The sequence below is a fragment of the Geospiza fortis genome, unplaced genomic scaffold (assembly GCF_000277835.1).
Source record: "Geospiza fortis unplaced genomic scaffold, GeoFor_1.0 scaffold112, whole genome shotgun sequence".
In the NCBI taxonomy this organism is placed as follows: Eukaryota; Metazoa; Chordata; class Aves; order Passeriformes; family Thraupidae; genus Geospiza; species Geospiza fortis.
The window spans coordinates 7,902,705-7,926,057 of record NW_005054298.1 but is presented as its reverse complement, the minus strand read 5'-3'; the positions used below and the strand labels follow the sequence as shown (position 1 = coordinate 7,926,057).

Genomic DNA, 23,353 nt, shown 5'->3' with positions numbered 1-23,353 from the left:
ATCTGCATCCCTTTTGTACTGGGAAGTTCTTAAGATGACTCCCATTTAAGATAAAAAGATACAGAGGGATTTTTCCAAATGACAAAATGTTGTCCCCCTTTTATAAAAGGAGCCAAATAAAACATCCCTTTCCCCTCCTGCCACAGTCCTTCCAGATGCTATTTACCTCTGTGGAGTGATTTCAGGCTTGATATGAACTGGCAGGCTTCAGTGGGGGATTTGCAAGCTCGAATGTAGCTTTTCACACTGCTGATAACATCGAAGAAAGTCACGTTGGACGCTAAAGAGAACGTGGATTGCACTGAAACGTGCACAAAATTTGCCTCCCTAACAAAAAAAAAAAAAAAAACAAAACAAAACAGCCCTGAGTATCACAGGTCAGTTTGATGTCATCATTAGCACCTTATACATAGGCCTGCTGTTAACACAAGAGGTGCTTATCACAGACACAGCACTACATGCACTGTGACAGGCCTTAAAACCAGGACTAACCAATACCCAGAGAGGAGAATATGGAGCTGGAAGGGATGCTGGTAGCTCACTTTGGAACCAGCCATAAATCCCTCCTGGGCAGGACATCCCCAGGCTGCTCAGGACAGGAGGAGAGTACCAGGTGAGCATGGCAGGCTGGTCAGGCATTCCTCACGTCCTGTATACCACTGCCAGGCTGGATTGCATCAAGCACTGACTCAAAATGGAGAGTGTGGCTCTCAAGTTGAAGATCCCAAACACTCAAGTTTCTCATTCTTCCCCTGGCAGCCTTAGCCTTACCTGCTTGCCTTAACTGTGGAGTGGTGGTATCCTGGCAAGCCTGACAGCGATGCATTGAGCTGCAAGGAGGGAGAGAGCAGCTGTTAGTGCCCAGGGCATGATGGAAGGAGGCAGCCCCATGGGACAGTCCTCCTGGGCCACTGACACCATCCCCTGTGCTTCCCAGAGATGCCTGCTGAGACCAAGGGGGCTCTGAGCATCCCAGAGGTTCATCTGCTCTATAAGAGAGAGGCACTGCCCTGTTGTCAATTAGGGGTGGACAAAGTCACCATTGCACAGCCTTGGAGATTTTGACATGAGCATCTGCCTGTGGCCCTGCTGTGTAATGACCACAAAGGTCAGAGTTGAGCCAGATTCAGCAGGGAGAGAGCCCCGTGCAAGGCCAACCTCAAAGCAGCACCCTTGGAGATTGCAGATCTCCCCTGACCCTGGGTCTGCGCAGTTGTTTGTATTCACTCCCCAGCACAAGCTGTGCAGGCAGCATGACAATGACTCCACCCAGCACCTCCTTCCTTTGGCAGCATCTCCAAATCCATCTCCAAAGAGCTGGAATGGAGTGCACCCATCCCAGTAACTACTAACAGGATGAATTTGTGCATGCAGTGATCTGGATAAGAACTGCACAGGGATGTGCAGATGATCCCAGCCCATGGGTCTTTTTGGAGCTATTGATGGCACAGCTTTTGGGGAAACCAAGAGCCTGCCCAGCACTGGCTCTCAACTGACCAAGAGCCACATGGCTAAAACTGAATGGCTGGGAAATGTGACAATCATAAGAGGAGTGAAGGGGACTTGTGCCACCAGCACTGCCGAAGTCCCAGCAAGGACACTCACCACCTCCAGGATCTCCCTCTCGACGTGGAAGAGGTCTGTGTACTTCCCGTGGGTGATATTCAGTTTCAGGGGAACCTGGCCAATAAATATTCTCACTACAAAGTAGAATAAGACAAGTTAGTTGGAACACATCTCTGTGCCATGTGTAGATGTGGTTTTATCTGCCTTACATGAGAAGCTGTTTGCATGGAAAATCCCTTCACAAAGCATACAGAAAACTCAGATCTGAGAGTCACTGCCCCAGTAAAGCAAAGTCACAGCCTTGGGTTTTTTTCCCAAGGGTTGCTGCAATGTTCCCACAGTCCCAGTCAAATTCCAGAGCTCAGTGCTGCTGAACAGACAGCATTTCACTTCAGTGTTCATACATTTCATGCAGAAGCACAGACTAACTTAAATAGATCCCTGAACACGGAGAGAGATGGGTAAATTCAGTAGGAAGACAGTGTCAGGTACCAAAGCTATTTATGATAGTTGGGGGTCAAATTATGTCAAATCTCTTTCTTTTCCCTGCAATGGAAGGAAATAAAATCAGCAAGTCAAAATAAATCACTGTAGAAAGGATATTTTCATTTTTCAAACTGCTGGAGAGAATGAGCAATGACATTTGAAAAGAGGTCCAAAAGATGCATTTTTCTGTGCTTAGATTAATATTTGATTCACAGCAGCAGAATGCAATAATCTGGGTCATCCAGACTTGCAGAGATAATACCCCTAAATCTTGTATTAAGTGTCATGAGATACTCAGTGGAACTGAGAACTCAGAATTCCAGCTTTATGTTCCACCAGAAAAACAAATACAGTTGCAGATAACATTATAAAGTCCTCAATTCTTTCCTATTTTTTCCCATCCACTGAACATCTCTTCACCACAAGTTCTATATCAGACATCTCTAATGTAACAACTCCAGACAAAAATTATGATGAGAATCACCTTCACAGTGTTTATATAATCTGTCCATACTCCAGTTCAAGGCATAATCAAAACAAGTCTCTAAATTAGAAGCTGACATATTCCAACTTGAAGAAATGTTCCAAAACACTCTTCAGGGACACCTCACCCATGTTTCCTTAGCAAAATTTCCATGCTTCTAATCCTCATTGATTAAGGGTCAAAAGAAAATCTATGAAAACAATTTCCCCTTTACAATGGAATATTGTAAATCCTTGAGACTGAGAGTCCTCTAATAGAAAGGAAGGGGTCAGAACCTGAGTTCCATCTAATAACTGTGCTGCTCAAAAAATGCTAAAGGTATGAAACCAGACCTTGATCTTACAAATACTTTCACCACGGCTGCTTAACTTTCCACACATGGCTGATCCCACTGAAGCCAGGTTACACAACAGCCCCGCTCACTTCTCCCAAGCCAAGAGCCTTCACCAGAGTTTGCAGGGCTGATAAGCTGCTGAATGCTTTTTGGGAGTTTTAAAACACATCAGGAACAAAAGGGGCACATCTGTCCTTACTAACAAGCCTGAGCCCACTGTTCCATTGCTGAGTTTTTAAGAACTCAGATATCTCTGCCTGCTCCCCAGGCAGCCCAACACAACAGGCATTAGACACCACACTTGTATAAACACTAAAAGGCTCTGATAAAAGAGGTGGTTGGGAAGAACATTAAGCTCCTGAACTAGTTTGTGCCTAAGTCAATTTATTTTAGAAGATTAAAGATAATTATTTCCATCTCTGGATTTTCACTTTTGTTTTCTTACCTAAATTGCACTTTCCTTTTTCCAGCTCATATCCAAGAGGACACTGACAGATATAGGAGCCATGGGTGTTGTTGCAGGTGGCCAGTGCAGGACAAGGGTTGGAAAGACATTTATCCACCTCTATAAAAGTAAAAAAACCAACAAAACAACAAAACAGATTATACTTACAGAATCATAAAAATCATCAGCTGTTGGGCTAAAAGAGATGAACTTGGCTCCCCATCTGTGACTCCTTGAGCATTATCAGATGCTTCATTGCATCATTTGCACTTACTATTTATGCTGCTCCTAATCATTCTGTTGGAGCTGAAAGAATAAATATAAACCACTTGAATATTCATTCAAAAGCCCTTGAGGTCTAGCACGGATCCATGTTAATATGAACATCCAACTGATCTACAGCACTGCTCATCAGAAGATCTCAAAGTTCTTTCCAAAGACAAACAACCCAACAGTTTATGCATGAGAAGACCAAAGAAGGAACCTCAACAGCCCAAGTTAGACATGTGGGCATGGGCTGCTTCACCGAAGTCCTGCCCTTTTCATTCAAGCCCTGTTTCTCTGCTCCAAAGGCAATGCTTGAGCACTGATCCAGCCTGTAGGTTACCCAGTAATGGTGGAGGCAGCCCTGGCTGCAATCACCTCCTTCTCCAGAGCTCCTCCATGCCAGCCCGGGGATGGTCACAGCAGTGATTCCTGCCTGTGCCACCACTCCCAGTGCCCTTCCTGCTGGGTCAGCAAGAGCTTGGGGAGCAGACACCACTGTGATAAGATGGTGTCTCAGGGGATTAAGGACTGTAAAGTCAAATACTTCATAGATTACACAACTCAAACTGCAAATTCTGAAGATTATATCCAATATTTCCTCTTAAAAAAAAAAAAAGAAAAAAGATGTCCTTGTCAAAAAAGCTCCTCTTGTTGCATCTATGACTGAGCACAAACACACATCACACACAGGGGCACACAAAGGCAGGCCATAGGCAGGGCTGGGGACTTGTCAGTGATAAGGCTCTACAAGACCAGCAAGACACCTTACACCCCACTCATACCTATCTTGTGGCTGCTGCTGGTGAGTGCTGCAGCAGAGGCAGGAAGCACAGGCTCTGTGGTTACAGCATGAAGCACAAGAACCAAACCCATGTGTGCGTTTCTGGTGGCAGTGCAGTAACCCACAACACCACACAGACCTGACAGCTCCCAGCCAAACTTTGCCCTGGGGCACACCACTCAATGCTATCTCATGCCTAGACCAGCCTGGCACAGCTACCTCAGCATCACTGAGAAGCAGATTTGGTGTCTCTAATCTAAGCAGCCAGAAATGAGTAGGTGTGATTTAAAACCATGGCTTTCGCTTTGCCATCCTTCAGTTTGTGCTTCATACAGCAGAGACCAGGGCAGCCACTCTCAGAGCAGTGAGTGACCATGTACAAAGCACCATGCCCAAGACAGCAGAAGGATCTTTTGCATTCTGGTGAGTGACAAATCTCGGTTTTCAAAGGAAAGAATAATTTGGCAAAAGTGTGAATCAGTTTCTAAAAAGGATGCATTATCTTAATTTTTCAATTAAAAAATCATTCCAGTAATTTTATTTTTGCATGAAGCTATAGCTATAATCAAAACCAATCAGCCTGAGAAGTAACCTTTAAATACCTAATTATTGGATGGAATATGTTTTATTGCCAGTATTTCACTGAGATTAATGTCTTTAGCACACACAATATCCTACAGTGGCATGATGGCCAGGCTCTGAACTTCAAACACAAAGTCAATTTCCTTTTATATAAGACTTCAGCAAATGTATTTACTTGAGAAGATAAGGAGACTGGCAGGGGTAATAAATTTCTATAACAACATTCTCAGCAAGACTACCAGGAGAAGCATCAGGCCCCTCAGAAGATTAATATTTAGTGAGGTGGGGAGAAAACAACTATGGGTTGTACTAATATGAGAAGCAGTTTCAACAAAAATACCAAGTGCTGGCCAACTGTACTTTCTCAATAATAAGACAGATATCAATCATTACATTTCTTGATGGATTAACAGTAACAATTGATAAAGTGCATCCTGTGCTTACCTGTAAGGCCAATCAGATTTATTTTCTCAAAACAGTCAAATTTCAGCTTAATCTTTTTATCAGAAATGTTCATCAAAGTGCTCACCCTTATTTCACCCATTCAACTTGATTGCTAAACCTTTAGCTTAAAAAAGAAACAACACAGAGACGAGTTATTGCCCTCCAACCCTGCTGACAACAGACTTGTCTTACATGCGTGCACACACAACTCTTTGAAAACTCCTGAAGTGGGACCCAGCCATTCCTGCCTGCTTGTTCCTGGCCCCACCACTGGTGAGAGCCACTGCACACATTACCTGTGGCTGGAGGTGATGTCCTCAGCCCGACTGTGCTGCTTGGCAGAGGAGCAGTGGTTGGTTTGGCAGCAGCCAAAGTCGTTGCAATGCTCCCAGTGGTCTTGATGGTTGGAGGTGCTGCAGAAGGACTTGTAACAGAGATGTTTTCCTCAGTGGCTTTAGCAGGCTTTGCAGTGGTGGGACCCATGGCTTCTGTGCTTTTACCAGTGGTATAACTGTGCTTAGTGGCAGTGGAAGTCTGGGCCCTGTGGTCTTGCATGGTGCTGGCCTCACCTGGGGTGGGCCGGCGACCGGACGGCGTTGTCAGCACAGGAGGTTTCACCGTGGTCACTGCCACTGTGGGGACAATGCTGCCCTGATTTGTTGCACCTGGTGAGGGACTAAGGGGTGCATCTGTTGGACCAGCCTGTGGAGCAACACTGGCTGTGGTGAGCAGTGGTGTTGCCTTCCCAGAGCTGTCCCCTTGGGTGGTGGCATCTCTAGGCAAGGCAGTCTCTGTTACTGTCACAGGAGCGGACACAGACACAACATGTCCACCAAGCAGCTCCATGGGTTCTGTAGGGAGAGGTGACCTGGTGGGAGTGAAGGTGGTGCTCTTTTGGGGCTGGTGTGTGACACTGGGCTTGTTGGTCTCTCTGGGTGAGCTCCTGGCTGTGGCAGCTGTGGAGGGCACCTGCCTGACCACACTTGTAGCCACAGCGGTGCTTGCTTGATCACTCTCACTGGACTGAGAGATGGATGAGGGTGATGAAAACACAGACAGTAAAGATGCTAATGAGTAAGATGGGGAGGGCAAGGAGGAAGTGGGCAAGGAGGATGGCAAAGCCTGCAGAGGGGGTGAAGATGCCATCACAGAGGGCAAGCGTGGCTCAGGTGATTCTGACAGCGTAAACAGATGAGTTGGTGGTGGTGTTGATGACAGCAAGTGCTGCAGTGATGACAGTGAGGAAGAGGCTGGAAATGCTGATGAAGACAGAGATGATTTGTCAGTGGTCAACAACTCAGAGGCAGTGTTGAATAGAGTTGTATTTTCTATGCTGCCTGTAGAAGCAGATATCGACGGTTTGGAAGGGTGCACCAGCAATGGCTCTGTAGATGGTTCAACAAAACTGCTACTGTTTGATGCATTGGTCTGCCTGTCATGAGCCACAGATGATTGTGAGGCATCAAAAGGGCTGGAAATTTCAGAAAAAAAGGTGGAACTCTCTGAGGAGTCAGCAGAGGTGCTGCTGTTGGAGATAGACAGGAGGGTCCTTTCTCCTCCTCTGGTATATGTGGTTGAAATGTAAGTGCCATCTGTGTGAGAGACCGAGGTCCTTTTCTCAGCATCACTGCCACTGACTGGCTGATGGCTACCTGAAAAGTCTGGAGTAAAAAGACAAAAAATATTAGAAAGACAGAATAATACGAAAGCATTTTGATGTCACATTAAAGCTGCTTGCTAAATAAGGTGTTCTTGTCTGTGAACCTGTCCATGATTTTCTAAGAATTTCAAGCACCATTCAAGCATGGTTATACAATTGGGAGCCTTATGCACGCCTTAATTGATTATAAAATTATGAGCCCTGACAGACACAAGAGTCCCACGAAATGTGTAGGTTTCCAAATCACTGTTCTTCACATATTGCTTTCCTAAAGTGATCGAGATCTTAACATTCCATGGTATTTGTGGCAAGCTAAGCAGAAAAACCCAACTGTTCTTTTTATCACTCATAATTTACAAAACTCATATCCTTTCCCTCTTATCCTCCATTCCCATCTACAGAATACCCATCTTGTTCAGTCAATTTGTTTTTAGACACAGTGAACTTCATGCCTCTGCAGGATGAAATTACTGCATTATGTTAATTTGCAGCTTATAATGAACCCAGTGATTCAAAACTTTACAGCTAGGAAAACCTAAATGCACATCAGCATGCAAAAAGTTCAGATTATTTAGCACAAAAGGTGCAAGCAATCTTATAGTACCAATTTCAGGATGTACAGCTACGATCAGCCAACTTAAAAGAAAAAAATTGTATTGAAATTTTGTTTTAATTCTACAAATTACTTAGGTCATTGTGAAACACTTCAGAAAGCATCATCCAAAAGAAACCAGTTAGGGTGCAAAAAAAAATGCAGCCATCAAAACAGGAGGGTTTATGGTTCCACTTCTGGAATAGTTTCCCATCTGTGTGGGGTCTGGTTTTGAGTCTTTTGATGGAAACATCCCCCTGAGTGAACCCACAGGTGGTATTGAATGTAGTAATGAACAAGAACTTTATGTACAACATAGTAAAAAACAAACAATGTGAATTCCCCCCAAATGTACACCAAAATCCATCAACTTACTTGTGAGATCATTTTGGAAAGAAGAGTAAGTGGGTATCTTGGCAGAACGTACAAAGACCGTCTCTGTCGCAAAGCCCGTGAAACCCCCGCTGCTGGTGGAGGCGTTGGCTGTCCTGCCCTGCTCCACCAATGCTGGCTCAGATGGCCCTGGAGAGCTGGGAGCTCCAGCATGGAAAGAAGAGCTCTCCATGCCACCAGCCAGAGTGCCACCTGTCACTGAGAGCAGCATCCTCTCCTCAGCACCAGACGTGGATGAAGTGTACACGGGATCGGTGATGGGGCTGGACATCCTCCTCTCAGCACCTGAGCTGCTTAGTGAGTGATGGCTGCTGCCAATTGCTGGAAAAGGATGGAAAAGCAGGTGCCTGATTTTATCATCTCAGAGCAGACAGGACTGTCCAGATACTGAGGAATCAGTACCATTAGAGCCCTAATGGTATGTTTATGTTATTTGTAATTATCACCCCAACCCAGACAGGCAGTCAGCGTGCCCTACAGAAACAAGCTACATGTCTCAAGAATGAGACCCTTCTTGTTAAGCAGCAGCAGCTGCAGATATACAACACCACAGGGCAGCACCATGGCCACCTATAAATGCTGCCTGCCCATGACACCTGCAACAGCTGTGTCATACCAATCCCACAGAGAAGGGAAGGGAGAGGCAGTCAAACACTACCCCAGAGTTCAGAAAAACTCACTGGAAGGTCCAGCAGCAGCTGAGAAGTAGGTGAAGACCTTGGATGAAAGGGTGACCTTGGGCTCTGGAGACCCTGCTTGGCCAGATGACACATGTCTCACTGGAGGCCGTGCCGTGGAGGACAGGACAGGGCCGGTGCGGGTGTCCCCAGCTGTGTCCAGCTGAGATGTGAGGCTTTCTGCTTTTGTGCTCCACGTGCTGCGGCTGCCTGGGGCTTGAGGTGTCCCTTCCTTGTGGATGAAGAGTGTGGCTGAAGGTGAAGGCACTGAAACGCTGGGAGCAAACGCAGGCAGCAGCTTTGTTGGAAGCTCACTGAGTCCTGCCCCGCTCTGTGAAACACGACTCTGTGTCCCAGGCTGTGCTGCTGGTGAGGACAGCAGGACCATGCCCAGGGTGCTGGTGTGGGGCAGAGAGGGAGCAGAGCTCCCTGTGGCACTGGAAGCTCCATGGGTGTCCAACACAGGCACTGTGCTGCTCTCCTCCCTGGTGGCAGTTCTCACCACACCGGGTGTGCTGGGGAGAGGCAGGTGTTCCCCCGTTGCTGAGGTCTTGTCTGCTGAGAGAGAGCAAAGCAAAATGATTTATGCACCCTAAACTATAAATAAGCAGGTGTTCTCTCTTCCATCACCAGCCTCAGGCTGAGGACAGAGAGAACATGGCAGAAACTCCAATCCTGCAGAAAATGCTAACTGTGAAGGCACAGCTCTTTCCTGTGCTAGGAGGAGCTGCTGACAGCAGGGCACCCTGGAGAGGGCACTAGGAACAAGCTATGGCAGCACTTTTGGGTTTGCTTCCCTCCGGCACTGCTCCCGGTGCCACAGGCCTGACCTGGGCACCAGACACCCACATTGTCACCTCTGCACCCACAATGAGTGAGGGGGAGAGCACACAGCACCCAAAGCCCTGGTACTTGAAAGAAAGCATGGCAGGTTTGTATGGATCAGTAAATGCTGCCTTTGCACCCCAGGGTGGGAGTCAGGAATGACTGCTGCTGCTTCTGCTGGCATAAACACAGCCAATGGGGCAGTCTTGAAATTGTGCTGTCCCTGAAAACACAGCAAACCTCGAGACTGCTCTGGCAGTAAGTCTGGCTTTTCCTGGTGCCTAAATGTAAGAAACAGATAATGTGTTTTTCTCTGGAAGTTTAAATTTTCATCCATAACATCCAATGCCATCATCCAGCACCTTCCAGCATGCCCTCCCTCTCCATGCAGGTGGGAGTCTGATGTGTGGTCAGAGCTCACCTGGGGAAGTGCTTTCTGGAGAAGATGGTGAGCCTGTGAGCAATGGGTTCACAGATGACAGGGTGGTACCTCTGCCACCACCACCCTGGGTTCCCAAAGAAGACTGGGAATGGCCTGGAGAGCTGATGTTACCAGTACCAGTGGTGGAAACCTCTGTTTTTTGGGCCAAGGTGGTGCTGGCTGGCAGAGACCTTAACGTCCTCCCTCCTCCCTTGGTGCCTGTTGTGTAAACAGAGGTGATGGTGGTGGGGAAATTGGTTCTTCTCTCTGTTGACAGGATGCTGAGTGACACATGGCTGCTTCCAGTAGCTAAAATGTGATAAAGAAGCAATTTACATTTTTACACATATGGAACTATAAATAAAAATGAGCTTTCTTCCAATAGCACCCAGAGGCAGCAAGTACAGTACACAAACACGAGTGGAAAATATGAGAAGATGTCAATTTCCAAAGATGTAAATCCTCCCTACAAAAATTTGTCTTCTAAAAAACAGTGTGACGCTGACAAAAGTGCTATTATATAAAAACTGTTGAAATACTAATGCTGTGCACTTGATTTCACCATTATGTGCCTGAGTGCACTCCATGCTGCTAGAACAAATATCATGGTGACCCAGAAAAGCCTGGAAATCAGTTCAGACACGGCACTTCCCTGAGCAGTGTGAAGGTCTTAGAGAAGTCTGCAGAAGCAGGATCAGGGGGATCAGACCCTTCAGAACCACAGTGGGGACTATGACCAAACAGCAGCATGAAGGACCTCAGGGACCACATTCAAAGCTGCCTTAAATTTGTTGAGCTGGTTCAAATTCTGGGAAGCAGCATGATCCAAGTAGTAGGACAGAAGGTAGGAACTGAAGTCTGATCCCTGGGACCACAGGGACATGATCTAATCCTCACTTGCTTAGTTCTCTTGTCTGTAACAGGGAGATAGACACTGGAGACAGTAAAAAAAGGACTGTGATTTGAGAGTTAATTATTTTTCTTGGCATAATGAAACTTTCCACACATGTGCCCTTTCTAAAGCACATTTTTTTGGTCAAGAAAGAGCTGAATAATTTCAGTCACAAAATCACACTGCATCCTTCCAAACAGTTTATTCTACACAGCAGGAAAGAGTCAGGCAAGTGCAAGCTGCAGGCTTGTAAGAAAAATTATATTTCAATTCTAATGTGAGCTCACCTGGAGAAGGACCTTCCAAAGGAGAGCCAGAGCGTGTTATGGGAGACTCTGCCACCTCAGTGAAATCTGTCATTCCTGTGGACCCCTGAGCTCTGGAGGCCTCTCTCCCAGAAGATGTGGACAAGGATTGAGTTGTTCCCAAGGTCCTGTACATGGCACTGCTGGATGTGGAACCCTTGGCTGCTGCCCAGGGGCTGCTGCCCGAGGCAGACCTGGGGGGCCTCCCCCCACTGCTGGATGTGGCTGAAATGGGAGTGCTGGTGGCAGAGGAAGTGAGGGAGGTTTTCTCTTCCACTGGGCTGTGGCTGCTTTTGACACCTAGGACACAATAAAACCAGGTTTGATTTGTGCATACAGAGCTAGACATGCAACTGTGTGCTCAGCACCCATTTCTACACTGCCCATTGACAAACTGAAGGAGTTTCTCTGGGAAGAGATGAATCTCTTCAGTACAGGCACCTGTGCCTTACAGAAACCCATGAAAAATCTCAATCCCACATCCTACAGACCAGCCTGCATGGCAGACACAGCACCAGGTGAAGCTGCAAAACCCCAGCAAGCATCTCTGGCAGGGAAAGTGTATGCATGTATTCCTTAGCAATGCTCTTCCCAGGACAGGAGTTTCATTAGTAATGAGGCCATCAATGTTTTCCACTTTTTCACTCAAAAGCTGAGCTCCACTCTCCCCCTTCCCACCCACCTCACTGCCAGCTCAGTGCAGCCAGTAACAAAAACATCCATGTATCCAATAATGACTGATGACCATATCTGAAGAAAAACAGAGCAGGGATGAGAAACCTCATCCAGCCCCAAGGCAGACAGCTTTCAGACTAACAAATTTACCTGGGAAAGGACCTTCAGAGGCAGAGAGGGAGCTTGTGAGCAAAGGAGGGCCTGGGAGATTGGTGGCTTCCCATGAGCTGTTGGGATGATGTGTCCCAGTCCTCAAGGAAGAGGAGGTCCCACCCAAAGAGCTTGTGGGGTTGGTGCTGCTGGCAGAGTCTCTTGTCACCCCAGCTGTGTGGCCATTTTCTGGGGACATCGGTGTCCCCACTGCCATGCTGGACACGTCAGCAGCCTGGATGTCCAAGTGCTCCGTCGCCTCTTCTGCACCTGGGATGCTCTTGGGGGGTTCATAACTGCTGCTAGAAGCTGAAAAAGGAGAAGTGAAAGGCAAAACTGCATAAACATAAATAAAAACTGCTGGGTAGGTTTCATCCCACTGTCAGTAGACATAGACAATGTATGTGTGAATATTCAGTACGGAAATATTTAATACAGAGAAATCATTGAGATGGGGAAAAGTGGTCTCTAAGTAGGAACTGCTGAAGTTATTGCTTGCAAAATTCTACTGGAAGTTTTCAAGGAAAATCTATCTTCCCCTTCCAACAAGAATAATATTTATCCATACTTTCATTTCTGTGAAATGTTTTTAAATGTACAGAATGTGCCAAATACAATATTATTCCTCCTTTCTTTAAAATAAATGGATATATTTTGTTAATAAAGAGTCTTTAAATAAGAGTTTTGAGCTATCTATCAAAACTCACTTGTGGAAGCACTTCCTGAAACAGATGGCAAGCCTGAGAGCAATGGGTCTGTGACACCTCTGCCTCCATCAGCCTGGGCACCCACAGACAACCCAGGGGTCTGGCTCTGGGCTGAAGAGCTGGTGATTTCAGTCCCAGAGGTGGAAATCTCTGCCATGGTGACCAGCCTGGTGCTGGCTGGCAGAGACCTCAACGTCCTCCCTCCAGCCTTGGCAGCTGTTGTGGAAATGGAGGTGCTGCTGGTGGGGAAATCCGAACCGAACCTCTCCGTGGCTGAGCTGTTGGATGGCTGGTGGCTGCTTCCAACGCCTACAGTACAATAAAAAAAATGGGTTTATACACATGAAATTGTAAACAGATGGATCCATTTTCTTCCCAGATGCTTACAGTGCACATATAGATACTAAGCATAGGAAGTGTTCAATCTGGACAAAGTGCTCCTTTGGACAGGCAGGACTCCCCTCACTGCAGGAAGACCTCGCACAAATCCCAGGGCTTGCTGCCAGGCTTTGTGAGAGTGGCATGGCCCAGACAGCAGGAAACCCCACAGGACAAGGACTGGGGGGGTTTGCCTTTGCTCTAATATTGCTGAAAATAGGCTGAGGGTTTTTTTTTTTTTTTTTTTTTTTTTGTGTGTGTGTGTGTGTGTGTGTGTGGCTTGAGCACAGCATCAAACAGCAAAGGGAGGAAACCTAAGCACAGCCACATTCCCACAGGAGCCTGCAGCTCACTACACATCCCAGGGCTCCATGGGGCACTGTCCTTCAGACACTGGATCTCAGGTTTCCTGCAGCCCCAGGGGTGCTCCCAACAGCTGTGTCAGTGAGAGAACCTGGGAGATGTGTTTGCTCCTGAAAAGCCCTGGACACAGGATAAGGATTCAGCAACACTGAGTTTTCAGTGTTCATGTGGAGCTGGGCAAAGCCTCTGGTTTTGGGAGCTCCAGAAATTGGCTGCTGCAGAGCAAGCAAGGGGAAGCCATGGAGCCCAGGGATCTCAGGTTTGCTGCCCTGAGCAAGTTGTTAAGCACAGGCATCTCACCCTGCCTAGCTGAGGGCAAACCCACCCGTGTGGCCACAAGTGTGGGTTCCCAACTTCCCACCCTACCCCATCACCACTTGGGCACAGGACAGACAGGGCTCAGAGCTGCCCTTGCTCTGCAGCTGGCACTGGCCCACTGAAGATATTTCACAGCTGCAGACATCCACCCTGCAGAAAACACTGTGATAACATCCAAAGAACTTCATTTTTTTTCAAGTGGAAAATGCTGGGGGGGGGGTTGGAACAAATTATTTTTTTCCACTGCTTTTTCCTGCTTTCAGCAGGGAATTTCAGTTAACCATCCAAATAATAAAAAACAGAGTGCATGCAAAACAGAGCATCTCCTCTGCTTCAAGAAAGCAAATACTATAAAATGGCTTTTCAGAGCTATGAAACAAAGGCCAGCAAAGCTCACCTCTGAAGGTGTTGTCCATGGGAGGTGATGGAGTCAACAAAGGGCTGCTCAAGCTCCCTGTGACACCCCTGGGGTGTAGCATGATGTGCTCTGCACCAGTCTGGGTACTTGAAGCCTGGGAGGAGGCCTGGGACTGTCCCAGGGAGCCAGGGAGGGCAGAGCTGGGGCTGGGTGAAGCAGCTGCAGCGCCCAGCTCAGTGCCCAGCCAGCTGCTCATGGGTTGGGAGAGGCTGTCAGTGCCTGCAAGGCAACAGGGGAAAGCAGATGAGAACCCAGAGATGGGCTCAGCTGCCTGCTGAGCCATTCCACACTGCCACCCCTTCCCCTGCCCCCTTCCCCTGTCTGCACTGTGCCTACAGGATCTTCGTGCCTGGAAGCTGCACCAAGTAGTTCATAATTCTGAACAGTAGGAGAAGCCACATGGATTCTTCTCTCCATCCTTGTGCATAAAGCAAGCCAGTAAACTGCCCTGAGTGCACAGTGAGGATGGAGAGCTGGATCCACAAGGCTCTATAGTACAGGAGAACCAGGCTTAAGCAATGCTGGCTGCTCTGGGGAACAGCATTCACCTTGTTCCCAGGTGCTGGAACACTTTCCCAGTGTTCCTAGGCTGAACTGAGATGGCTCACCTGGGTGATGAGGTTCTGGAGATGAAGGTAGCAGCGCTGTCCTCATGGTGTTAAACTCTGACACGTTCCAGAGCCCGTGGTGCCCTCCCTGTGTCCCCTCAGCCGAATTGCTGCTGACAGCTTCCAAGTCCAGTGGTGTCCCCTCAGCAGCTGCAGGGGTGCTGGGAGCCCTCTTGCCTCTCCCCAGCCTGCCTGCAGCACGGTGATGGCTTCCAGGGTCTGGAAAGCAACAGGGAGAGGGTCATGTTCACCTGGAAAAGTTCTGCTGTCCCAGGTGGGTGGCAGTAGCATCACTTGCAGTGGTACCCAGCCCTACCACATGCAACAGGAAGGATCACAGCTGCATCCCTCATGTTTCCTCTGTTTAACAGAGCACAGTTTAACTGCAGGAGGGATTGATGGGAACAGAGGGTTTCTGTCACCAAAAAATAATGGCATTATATATATTGTCCTCATTTGAGCATGGCAAAAGAAACAGGTTTTTTTTTAGAGATGTTAAAAATGCAGAAGGCAGTAAGGAGCCGGTGCCAGAACAGCCCACAGCTGGCAGCCTGGGCATGCCAGCTCTACATTCTAGTCCCTAAGAAGAAAAAAAACCAAGGAATGAAAAAAATTAAAGAAAACCTCTATGCTTATATCTTATTTCAGCTGGGGATATTAAGAAAGAAAACTGAAGTGGGGACAGGGCAATCATCACAACTTTGTCTTGCTGCTGGGAGAAACAGGCCTTGATTTAAGTTCATATTTAAAAGAGTACATTGGTTTGCTTATGACTGAAGATTATGAACAAGCCCAAAAGTAAGTGCTCACTTGCAGGATTTCCATGTAAGGACCTCAGCCACAAATCATCATCACAGCTGGTCAGGTATCCTTAAGCTGAGTTCTTACAACCTAGGCTGGGCTTACAGTGGGGCTCAGGTCCTGAGGGGAGAAGCTGTGGGGACACCCAGGGGTCTCAGCTCTTTGCAGAGCCCCTGAGCTCAGGGGGTGGGCAGGACTCCCTGGGTGCTGCTGAGTGGTGAAAAACAGCGGCAGCTCCTGAGAATCATCTGCATTGTGATGCTAAAAAACAAAACCCAGCTTTCCTGAGATTGGATTTCTCTCAAAAATCTGCATTTCTAGCTGTGGGGCAGCAATGTTTCCTAATCCACTGGCTACGCTCAGTCCCAGTGGGCTGGGAACAGCTAACAGGGACTCACACATCCATAAAACTCACCGGGAGGATGGCTGTGGGTGAGCAGGTGGGTCACTGTCCCAGCAGATGGGTTCTCTGGGGATCCTGCTCCTGGAGGGGGGACATCCCCATCACTGGCAGGGGGCACAGCGTGCCCTGTGACCCGGCCTGCTGCTGGCACTGCCCCTTGCCTGGCAGGCAGTGATGCCCACTCCCTGCTCCCAGCCAGCATCGTCACCAGCTCCACAGGAGCACCAGCAGTCCTTATCTCTGTGCTTGAACTCCTCTCCTGATGGCTGCTTTCAATGACTAAAAGGAAAGAGGAGAAAAAAAAACTTAGATCCCATCAGCACTGATGTGCAGGCTCAGCTCCCTGCAGTAACACCAAGGCCAGGCTCTGAGCTCATTTACTTACACTAGAGAAAAATTTTGCATAATCAAAACACAGACATGAAATTTATTTTTGGATTTGCACCAGTGGAAACTAGATTGGTCTGTGGGACCAAATACCAAAATCCACCTCTGTGCAAAAGACTAATTCAATTCAGCACCCTCAGGATTTTTTTGTGTTAGGAGAAATAAATTTTGAATGGAGCAAAAAGAAAGTCTCAAACAAATAACTGGAAATACTCACAGTGTAGGGTCCATGGCAGGAGTGTGAAGGTCGCCAGAGCTGACAGCCCAGCACAGCCCATGTGCCCCATTCTGAATGTAAGATGGGAGGGGAGAGGGCCCCACAGCACTTTCCCTCTCTCCACTTGGCCAGTGCTTGCTGGACACCTGACCTCAAACCCCATCACCTGCAGAGAGCTGGCAGGGAGCTGGCTGAGAACTGCAGGGCACCCAGGATGGTCAGTGTAACCCACCCAGCCACAGTGCAGCACTGGGGACAGAGGAGATCAGTGCATGGTGTGGGTTACATGGCCCACCCAGGTGCCAAAGCACCCCAAGGTGATGAGGTATTTTAGCACTTCTACCATTAATGTCTACCAGAATATGAGAAACAAGACAAAGAAGAAGATTGTGCATGAGTGGTGGTCCAGGAAATCAGGGTTTTCAGCTTATAGTACCACCCAGGACTGTGAGGATTTCACTGCATATCAGTTCACACAAAAATCAGCAGCCACCATCTATGTTACAGTCCCAAGGCTTGGCTGGCACTGCAGCCTCAGATGACCTTCAAAGCCCACAACAAGCTTTGAAGTCAAAATCAAGTCCAAATCTGAACAGGCAAGGTCCCCATTTTGTCCATTTTCCTTGCAATAAAATTCAGTCTCCGTCATGTGCATGGCATCCACAGGCAGCAGATAAAGGCAAAAAGCTCTGATTTTGAAGGTTAAACCTGTTCTGGGGCTCCAAACATTTTCTGTAAGAAAATTGTGTGTCCAAGACAAACACCTGTGGGACACCTCCTCCTTGTCTTGTATGTCTTGCTTGGAGTTGCTGTGCCACAACAGAGGTGGCAATTTCAGAAGTGGTGTCCTCTATACATCTGCAATACCTTCAGTGGGAACTCACCAAGAAACAGAGGGGTAGGTAGGACAGTCTGTATTTCATCCTGGGAGTCTAAGCCCCCTGTGGGCCAAGGAGGCAGGAGCTGTGGTGGAGCAGAGCCCCCAGAGTACCATCACTGGCAGCCTCACAGTGGCTGCAATGCCGAGCAGCCACTGCCACCCAGAGCCCACTGTGAGCCACCTCCTGTCCCATGGGACAAGCTCCTGGTCCTCACCAGCTGGACAAGGGGATGGGAAGTGGCAGGGGATGCTTGCTGTGTTCATTTCCAATACCCAGCCTGTAATTGTAGCCCACAAGTCCATTTATAGCAGCCCCGAAAACGTGGCTGTGCTGGAGGGCAGTGCACTGAATTCCTCTCCATCCCCCTCTCACTAAAAGCTTTCAGCTGTGCAGCCCATGCTGACTGGAAAGCCTGTGGCCAGCTTTGCTGCACAGAGAGAAGGCAAAGCAGCAGATGCTTAAAGAAGCCCTTAGGGAATGAGGATAGACAGAGGGAAATCTGCTTTCCCAGGTTGCCAACTCATTTGTCAACAAGGGCTCTGGACAGGCAAGCATCACACTTCAGCAGGCATTTCACTGCCACCTCTTAAAAACTAACCCTGGAAATGCCAGCAAGCAGTGCCTTCAGCTATGTTCCTATGATTGAATGAGACCAGTTCGAAAGTAAAACACTGCTGTTTGCTTATCTGGTGGTTGTTTGTCCTGCAAACCCACCTCAGAGTGTTCTCTATCTTCTTTTGGCTCTGCAGAGATGCTGGGAATAAACTGAAGCAAAAACCCTTCCCCTTATTGTGGGCGCCAGCAAACCTGGCTTTGAGTGCAGCCAGGCAGTGGAGGGGCTGAACAAGAAGGTATTATTTACACAGGCTTTTTAGAGGCATCTGGCATTTTTAACCCTGCCCTGCTAGGTCTTGGTGCAGGGAGGAAAACCTCGTGCTAGCACAGGCTCAGCTCCCCAGATCAGTGGGTGCAGAGCATAAGCTACACTGGAAAATTCAACCCACAGCATGTAGTAAGGAAGCCCCAAAAAAACCGTGTTGTTCAACAAAATAGACATGAAATCTCACATCCATCAAGCCTACTAGAAGTGCAAGATAAAACCACAATATCCTCTTTGATTTGCCTGCAGAAATTAAGACTTCAAAGAAGACCCTCCTCTGCAGCGGACAGACCAGATCAAACTTCTTCCAAAAAATTCCCCACGGGACCATCTGGCCTCCCCTGATGCATTAAAGGCTTAAAGCAGAGTGGCCCTTTAGCTGAGGTACAGATCTGTCACTAACAATTTCGTCACATCCTAGCTGCCAACAGCTTTGCATGGTTTAACTCCACATAACCACAGCCACTGAGAAATATTTGACTTCCAGCACAAAACCCTGCCACCCACTGCATTGGTGTTTTCCTTCCCAGTGAAAACTAGCAGTGATGCTCACCAGACAGGTCGAGGCTCGGAGTTACTTTTTCTTTGCAAGCATAACAAGCCTGAGGCTTGCTGTGAGCCGAGTTACACAGCTCAGCCAGGACAAACAGATCAAGTTCCAGCTGATTTCTCAAGGCTTTGGGCTTGCCCCTGGCAGCCCAGTTGGAGATCTACCTTGTGAGACTCCTGAAAAATCTCTTTCGGGCCAACAATTTTCTGTCTCCGTCTGTGACACAGCACAGGCATTGCCCTGTTTCACAGCTGGCTGCTACCAAGGCAGTGTTTAGGTGATGCTCACAACTCAACCATGGGTCAGCACAACACCAAAAAGCACAGTAATGCAAGTTTTCTGCAGTGACTGTGATCACACACAGGGCGGGGAGGGAGGTGGGATGTATCCTGCTGATGCCAGGAGAGCAGCATCCCCACAGGCAGCGTTTGTCAGGAGATTGCAGCCAGCCAAGGCACGCCACAAGCCATCCCAGCCCCACTGCTCCCCTGAAGATGGGATTCTTTCCCCTCGAGGGCAAGAAAAATACTTCCTTGACGGAGGAACACAAATTTAATCTGAGTTCTCACAGAAGGAAAGCCAAGAGCAGCTGACTGTCTGTCCAGAGCAGCCCTTCACCCAGAGCATCCCTCGTGGGGAGGGTGGGCATTCCCTGGGGAGCATTCCCGCTGGGATGGGGATGGAGCCGCCCATGGAGCCGCCGCTCTGCCGGGGCTGCGGGAGCATCCCGTGCCCGCGGAGGCTCCTCCCGAGGAGGACAGGCAGCTCTAATTATAAACCCCACATCTGTTAACGTTGCATAATCTCAACATCATCCGAGGCTCGCGGAGGGGAGAAAAAACTCATCTCGACTTCACAAACTCCTGGCTGGCTGCAGGGAGAGGTTGGGAAGAAAGGCGGGCTGCTCGGGAGAAGCAGCGGGCTGCGGATGTCGGGATCATGGGTGGAGGCCGGTTAGGAGCCAAGCGAGTTTGTGCGAACAAAAGCTAAAGCCCTAAATCTGGACCGTCCAGGGCTCTCTGGGATTTTCAATTTCCTTCCTTGTTCTTGCTCTGAAAGAAGAAGTTCAAGGCGGGGGGGGGGTTGAGCAGGGGGAGAAGAAATGGAGGTTAAAAAAAAATTCATACTTGAGATGGGTCAATTGAGAGTAAACACACTGATAATACAGCTTGGGGAAGGTCCCTCGTGTGCACTAAGTACGGGAAAAATGCAAGAGGTTTTTAACCACATGCAGTCAACCCTGTTCTGCTAATTTTTTTTTATATCAATACAAGGATTTATTCTGTCTGGATTAAGAGAGGTGGCAAGAGAGGGTGTATGGGGAAGAGAAGAAGAGGTGCAGAAGCCTTGCCAGAGCCTCTCACCCTTTTATGGGGGTTGGTTTGGATGCAGTACGCTATAGACACATTCCCTTGCTCTGGCGGCTCTGCTCCTCATCCTCTCCCCACTGGGCCCCAGGCAGAGCAGGACAGCAATTCACAGGACCTTCCATCATTTTAACCATAATAGGAAGGATTTATGCAGGCAACAAAGGTGCCTAGAGCTTTACCATGTCAGCTCAAGAAAAGTGATGAGGGTTTAATACCAGCAGCAGCCCCTGCAAGCTCTGAATGCCAAGGTCCACATGGCTAATGCCCACCTGGCCACTTCCACCCATGGGTGCCCACGGGGCTGGGGACATCAGCATCATTCTCAGACACTCCAGTCCCACACCACAGCACCTTGCTTGCAGCTCTGCTTTGTGACACAAAACCACTCTGCACTTCCACACCACCTCCCTTCTGGGACCTGTAAAACCTCAGAGGATGCTGAAGGCCATTTTTGCTTCCCACACCTTTTTTCACCATCCCAGAGCCTGATGCTCAGAGATGCCATTAGGAAAAAAAAAAGGATCCAATTACTGCTCTTAAAAGCAGTACCCTAAAGCAAGGAAACAGGTTCTCCAAAATAAAGAGTACACAGAAATCTGTGATCCTTTCCAAAAGCACAGCATATATCCATACAGAGCGCCCACAACTGGGATAAAACCTGCACAGTGCAGGGACAGGATATTGTTCTGCTTATCAAGAGGTTTACAGCCTCTTAGTTTTGGTGTCCTAAACATTTTCCTGGGGAGGTGCAGGCTCCCAGATCACCTGCCCAAGCCCATGAAATCCTAAGCTTCTTACTTATCCTTCTTGGGCAGTTTGGTTCAATCCACAGATCCCTGAGACCACACGGATCCATGGGACCACCTGTGCTGCCTGGAAACCACCAGCCCGTGGCTCAGGGCAGCTCCTCAAACCTCTTTTCATAGACTTTGGTTTTTAAACAGCTTTTAGCAACTGAATTAAAAAAAAAAAAGAAAGAAAAGAAAAAAAAGAAAAAATGTAAAAGTCCTGGTTTATCATCAAGTCTTTGAAACATACATTTATATAAAATTCCATTTCCAACAGGGATAAGCTATGACTTACCATACTGCTAAAAAACCCATAAGCATGCTGGGGCTACAGTAAAATCTCAATCCATCCATCCAGTGGAGATTGAACCTCCAGTGTCCCAGGCCCTGTGTCCTGACATCCTTTCTTGAGCAGAAAGCCAAACCCAGCCATATTTTCTGGCTTGACAGCTCATTTTTGTTCTGCCCTGGAAGCCTCCCTCCAGTGTTAATGTGGGAAAAGCCCCTGCAGGCCCAGGGCAGAGCAAAGGCAGCCCCAGAAGCACTTACCAAAGGGATTTCTTTTCTACCGTTTTTAGTAAACATCAGTAAAATCAAGCCAAAATAATTCTCCCTAAGTGCACAGCTCTCTGAGCACTCACACCTCCTCTCCATGCCCTTTCCTGCAACCCTGCAATGCTGAAATGTCCCCAGCTACCCTGCCTGCACCATAGGTCCCAAATGCTAAATCCCAGCATCAGCAAATTCACTTCTAAAATCCCCCTGTCTTCTCTATAATGTCCTGCAGAAATATTACAGAAAATATCACCCACACATTGCTTCTCCTTCCTTTTTTCTGAGGTTTTTAAAGCCCCCTGGAAGCTTTTCTAGTTGGGAAGGCAACACTGCCCTCACCAGCACTCACAAGGCCAGAGCAAAAGCCACACAGGGACCCAGCCTGGTGTCATTTTAGCTTCTGCTCCCATCCGAGGGCAGTGCTGCTGGAGACTATCAGACGGCTTGGGGAGGAAGTCTCCTGGCAGGACTCCACCAAAGTGGAGCTGCTAGGTCACTGGAACAATAAAAAGGCAAGAAAAAACATCCTGGCTGTGAAAAAGACTGGGGGGGGGGGGGGGGAGGAGAAGAGGAAAATCCATGGTGGTGTGCACAGTTCTGGTGAAGTGGTAAGAAACAGGCTGGTGAGGCTGGAGGGAGCAGGACCAGGCTGCTGTCAGCTTCTGCAAACACACAGCTTCATTTCTAACGTGGCTCTTTCTCCAGACCTCTCAAACAAATACCTCCAGAAACCTGGAATTTGTCTGCAAGGTTTGCAGCTGGGGAAAATCTCACAGGGGTCAATATTTCCAGGGCAGCAAGTTCACTGTGCTGTGGAGAGATTCACTGCACTTTGCCTGTCAGCTGGGCACCACAGCCCACGGGACGGCTTTCCCCCCCAGCAGCTGCCCAGGCTCACTGAAACTGGCCACACAGGAAACCTGCCCCCAGCAGGGCTGGGCTTTGGTGGTAAGGGCTGAGCATCTCTACAAGGGGCTGAGCACTGCACAGACCTGGGGCTTGGGCTCAACTGTAAGGAAGGGTGCTGGAGGCTTAGAACCTGCAGGATGAAATTTTGCTGGCTGGAAAATCTAATTTCCAGGCCAGAACGGAGCATTAGCTCATTCTGTGTGACCTCATGATAACCAAAGCCATTCCATGAAGCTTATTTACTCCCAATATAAGTTCAGTGACTTGTATTTGACTTAAACAGATCCTGCAGGGGAAATAAACACCCAAACTATTGGTATTTGTAATTACCTGAAAACCGCAAGGACTGTGGGCTGAAGCACAAATTTTTCTGCACAAAACGTCAATGCCTATCAAAAAGTAATGCCAGGCAGTGGCAAAAGACATCTGCCCAAGGGGCTGAGGACTCAGCCTTTTGCAGACCCAGGTGAAAACAAGATTGTGTTTTCACATCCCACTCTGGAAACAAAACCACAAGTCCTCTCTGCTCCAAAGTGGTCCCAGTCCAGGACCCGCTTCCCACACACAGGAAGGGACAATAAATACTGGGAAGATGGAGGAAGGAGCAGGGAAAGGGTGCTGCAATGCTGAGAGGTGAGGCTGGGAGCAGCCAGGGGCCGCCACGAGTCCCTGGGGGCCAAGCCATGCTGCTCAGTGACGCAGGTGGGCTTTGGTCCAGGTGTCTTGACCAGAGCCTCACTCCAGCAATGTACTCAAGAGCTCCCCAGGGAACTATTCCCTGTGCTTAACATCAGGCACATGCCAAAGAGCTTTGCTGGCTGGCAGTCGCTCCAGGGATGAT

The 23,353-nt window shown here is 48.3% G+C and overlaps 1 protein-coding gene across 3 annotated transcripts in view; it reads right to left on the bottom strand.

The window, feature by feature from the left end:
* HEG1 (heart development protein with EGF like domains 1) overlaps positions 1-16,249 on the bottom strand; it is a 28,253-nt gene extending 12,004 nt beyond the window's left edge. The window contains exons 1-14 of one of the 3 annotated variants that reach the window (XM_031057382.1): positions 15,988-16,249; positions 14,772-14,990; positions 14,143-14,382; positions 12,687-12,995; positions 11,980-12,288; positions 11,137-11,454; positions 9,958-10,266; positions 8,715-9,269; positions 8,017-8,355; positions 5,686-7,050; positions 3,316-3,435; positions 1,606-1,700; positions 772-830; positions 253-327 (exon numbers count right to left, since the gene is read on the bottom strand). In XM_031057382.1, the coding sequence (XP_030913242.1) occupies positions 253-327; positions 772-830; positions 1,606-1,700; positions 3,316-3,435; positions 5,686-7,050; positions 8,017-8,355; positions 8,715-9,269; positions 9,958-10,266; positions 11,137-11,454; positions 11,980-12,288; positions 12,687-12,995; positions 14,143-14,382; positions 14,772-14,990; positions 15,988-16,177 (4,502 nt within the window). In that variant the 5' untranslated portion in view covers positions 16,178-16,249. Of the gene's footprint in view, positions 1-166; positions 328-771; positions 831-1,605; positions 1,701-3,315; positions 3,436-5,685; positions 7,051-8,016; positions 8,356-8,714; positions 9,270-9,957; positions 10,267-11,136; positions 11,455-11,979; positions 12,289-12,686; positions 12,996-14,142; positions 14,383-14,771; positions 14,991-15,987 lie in introns of those variants that run through there. The other 2 variants (XM_031057377.1, XM_031057389.1) reach the window with 2 other exon arrangements.
* Between the last annotated feature and the right edge of the window lie 7,104 nt (positions 16,250-23,353).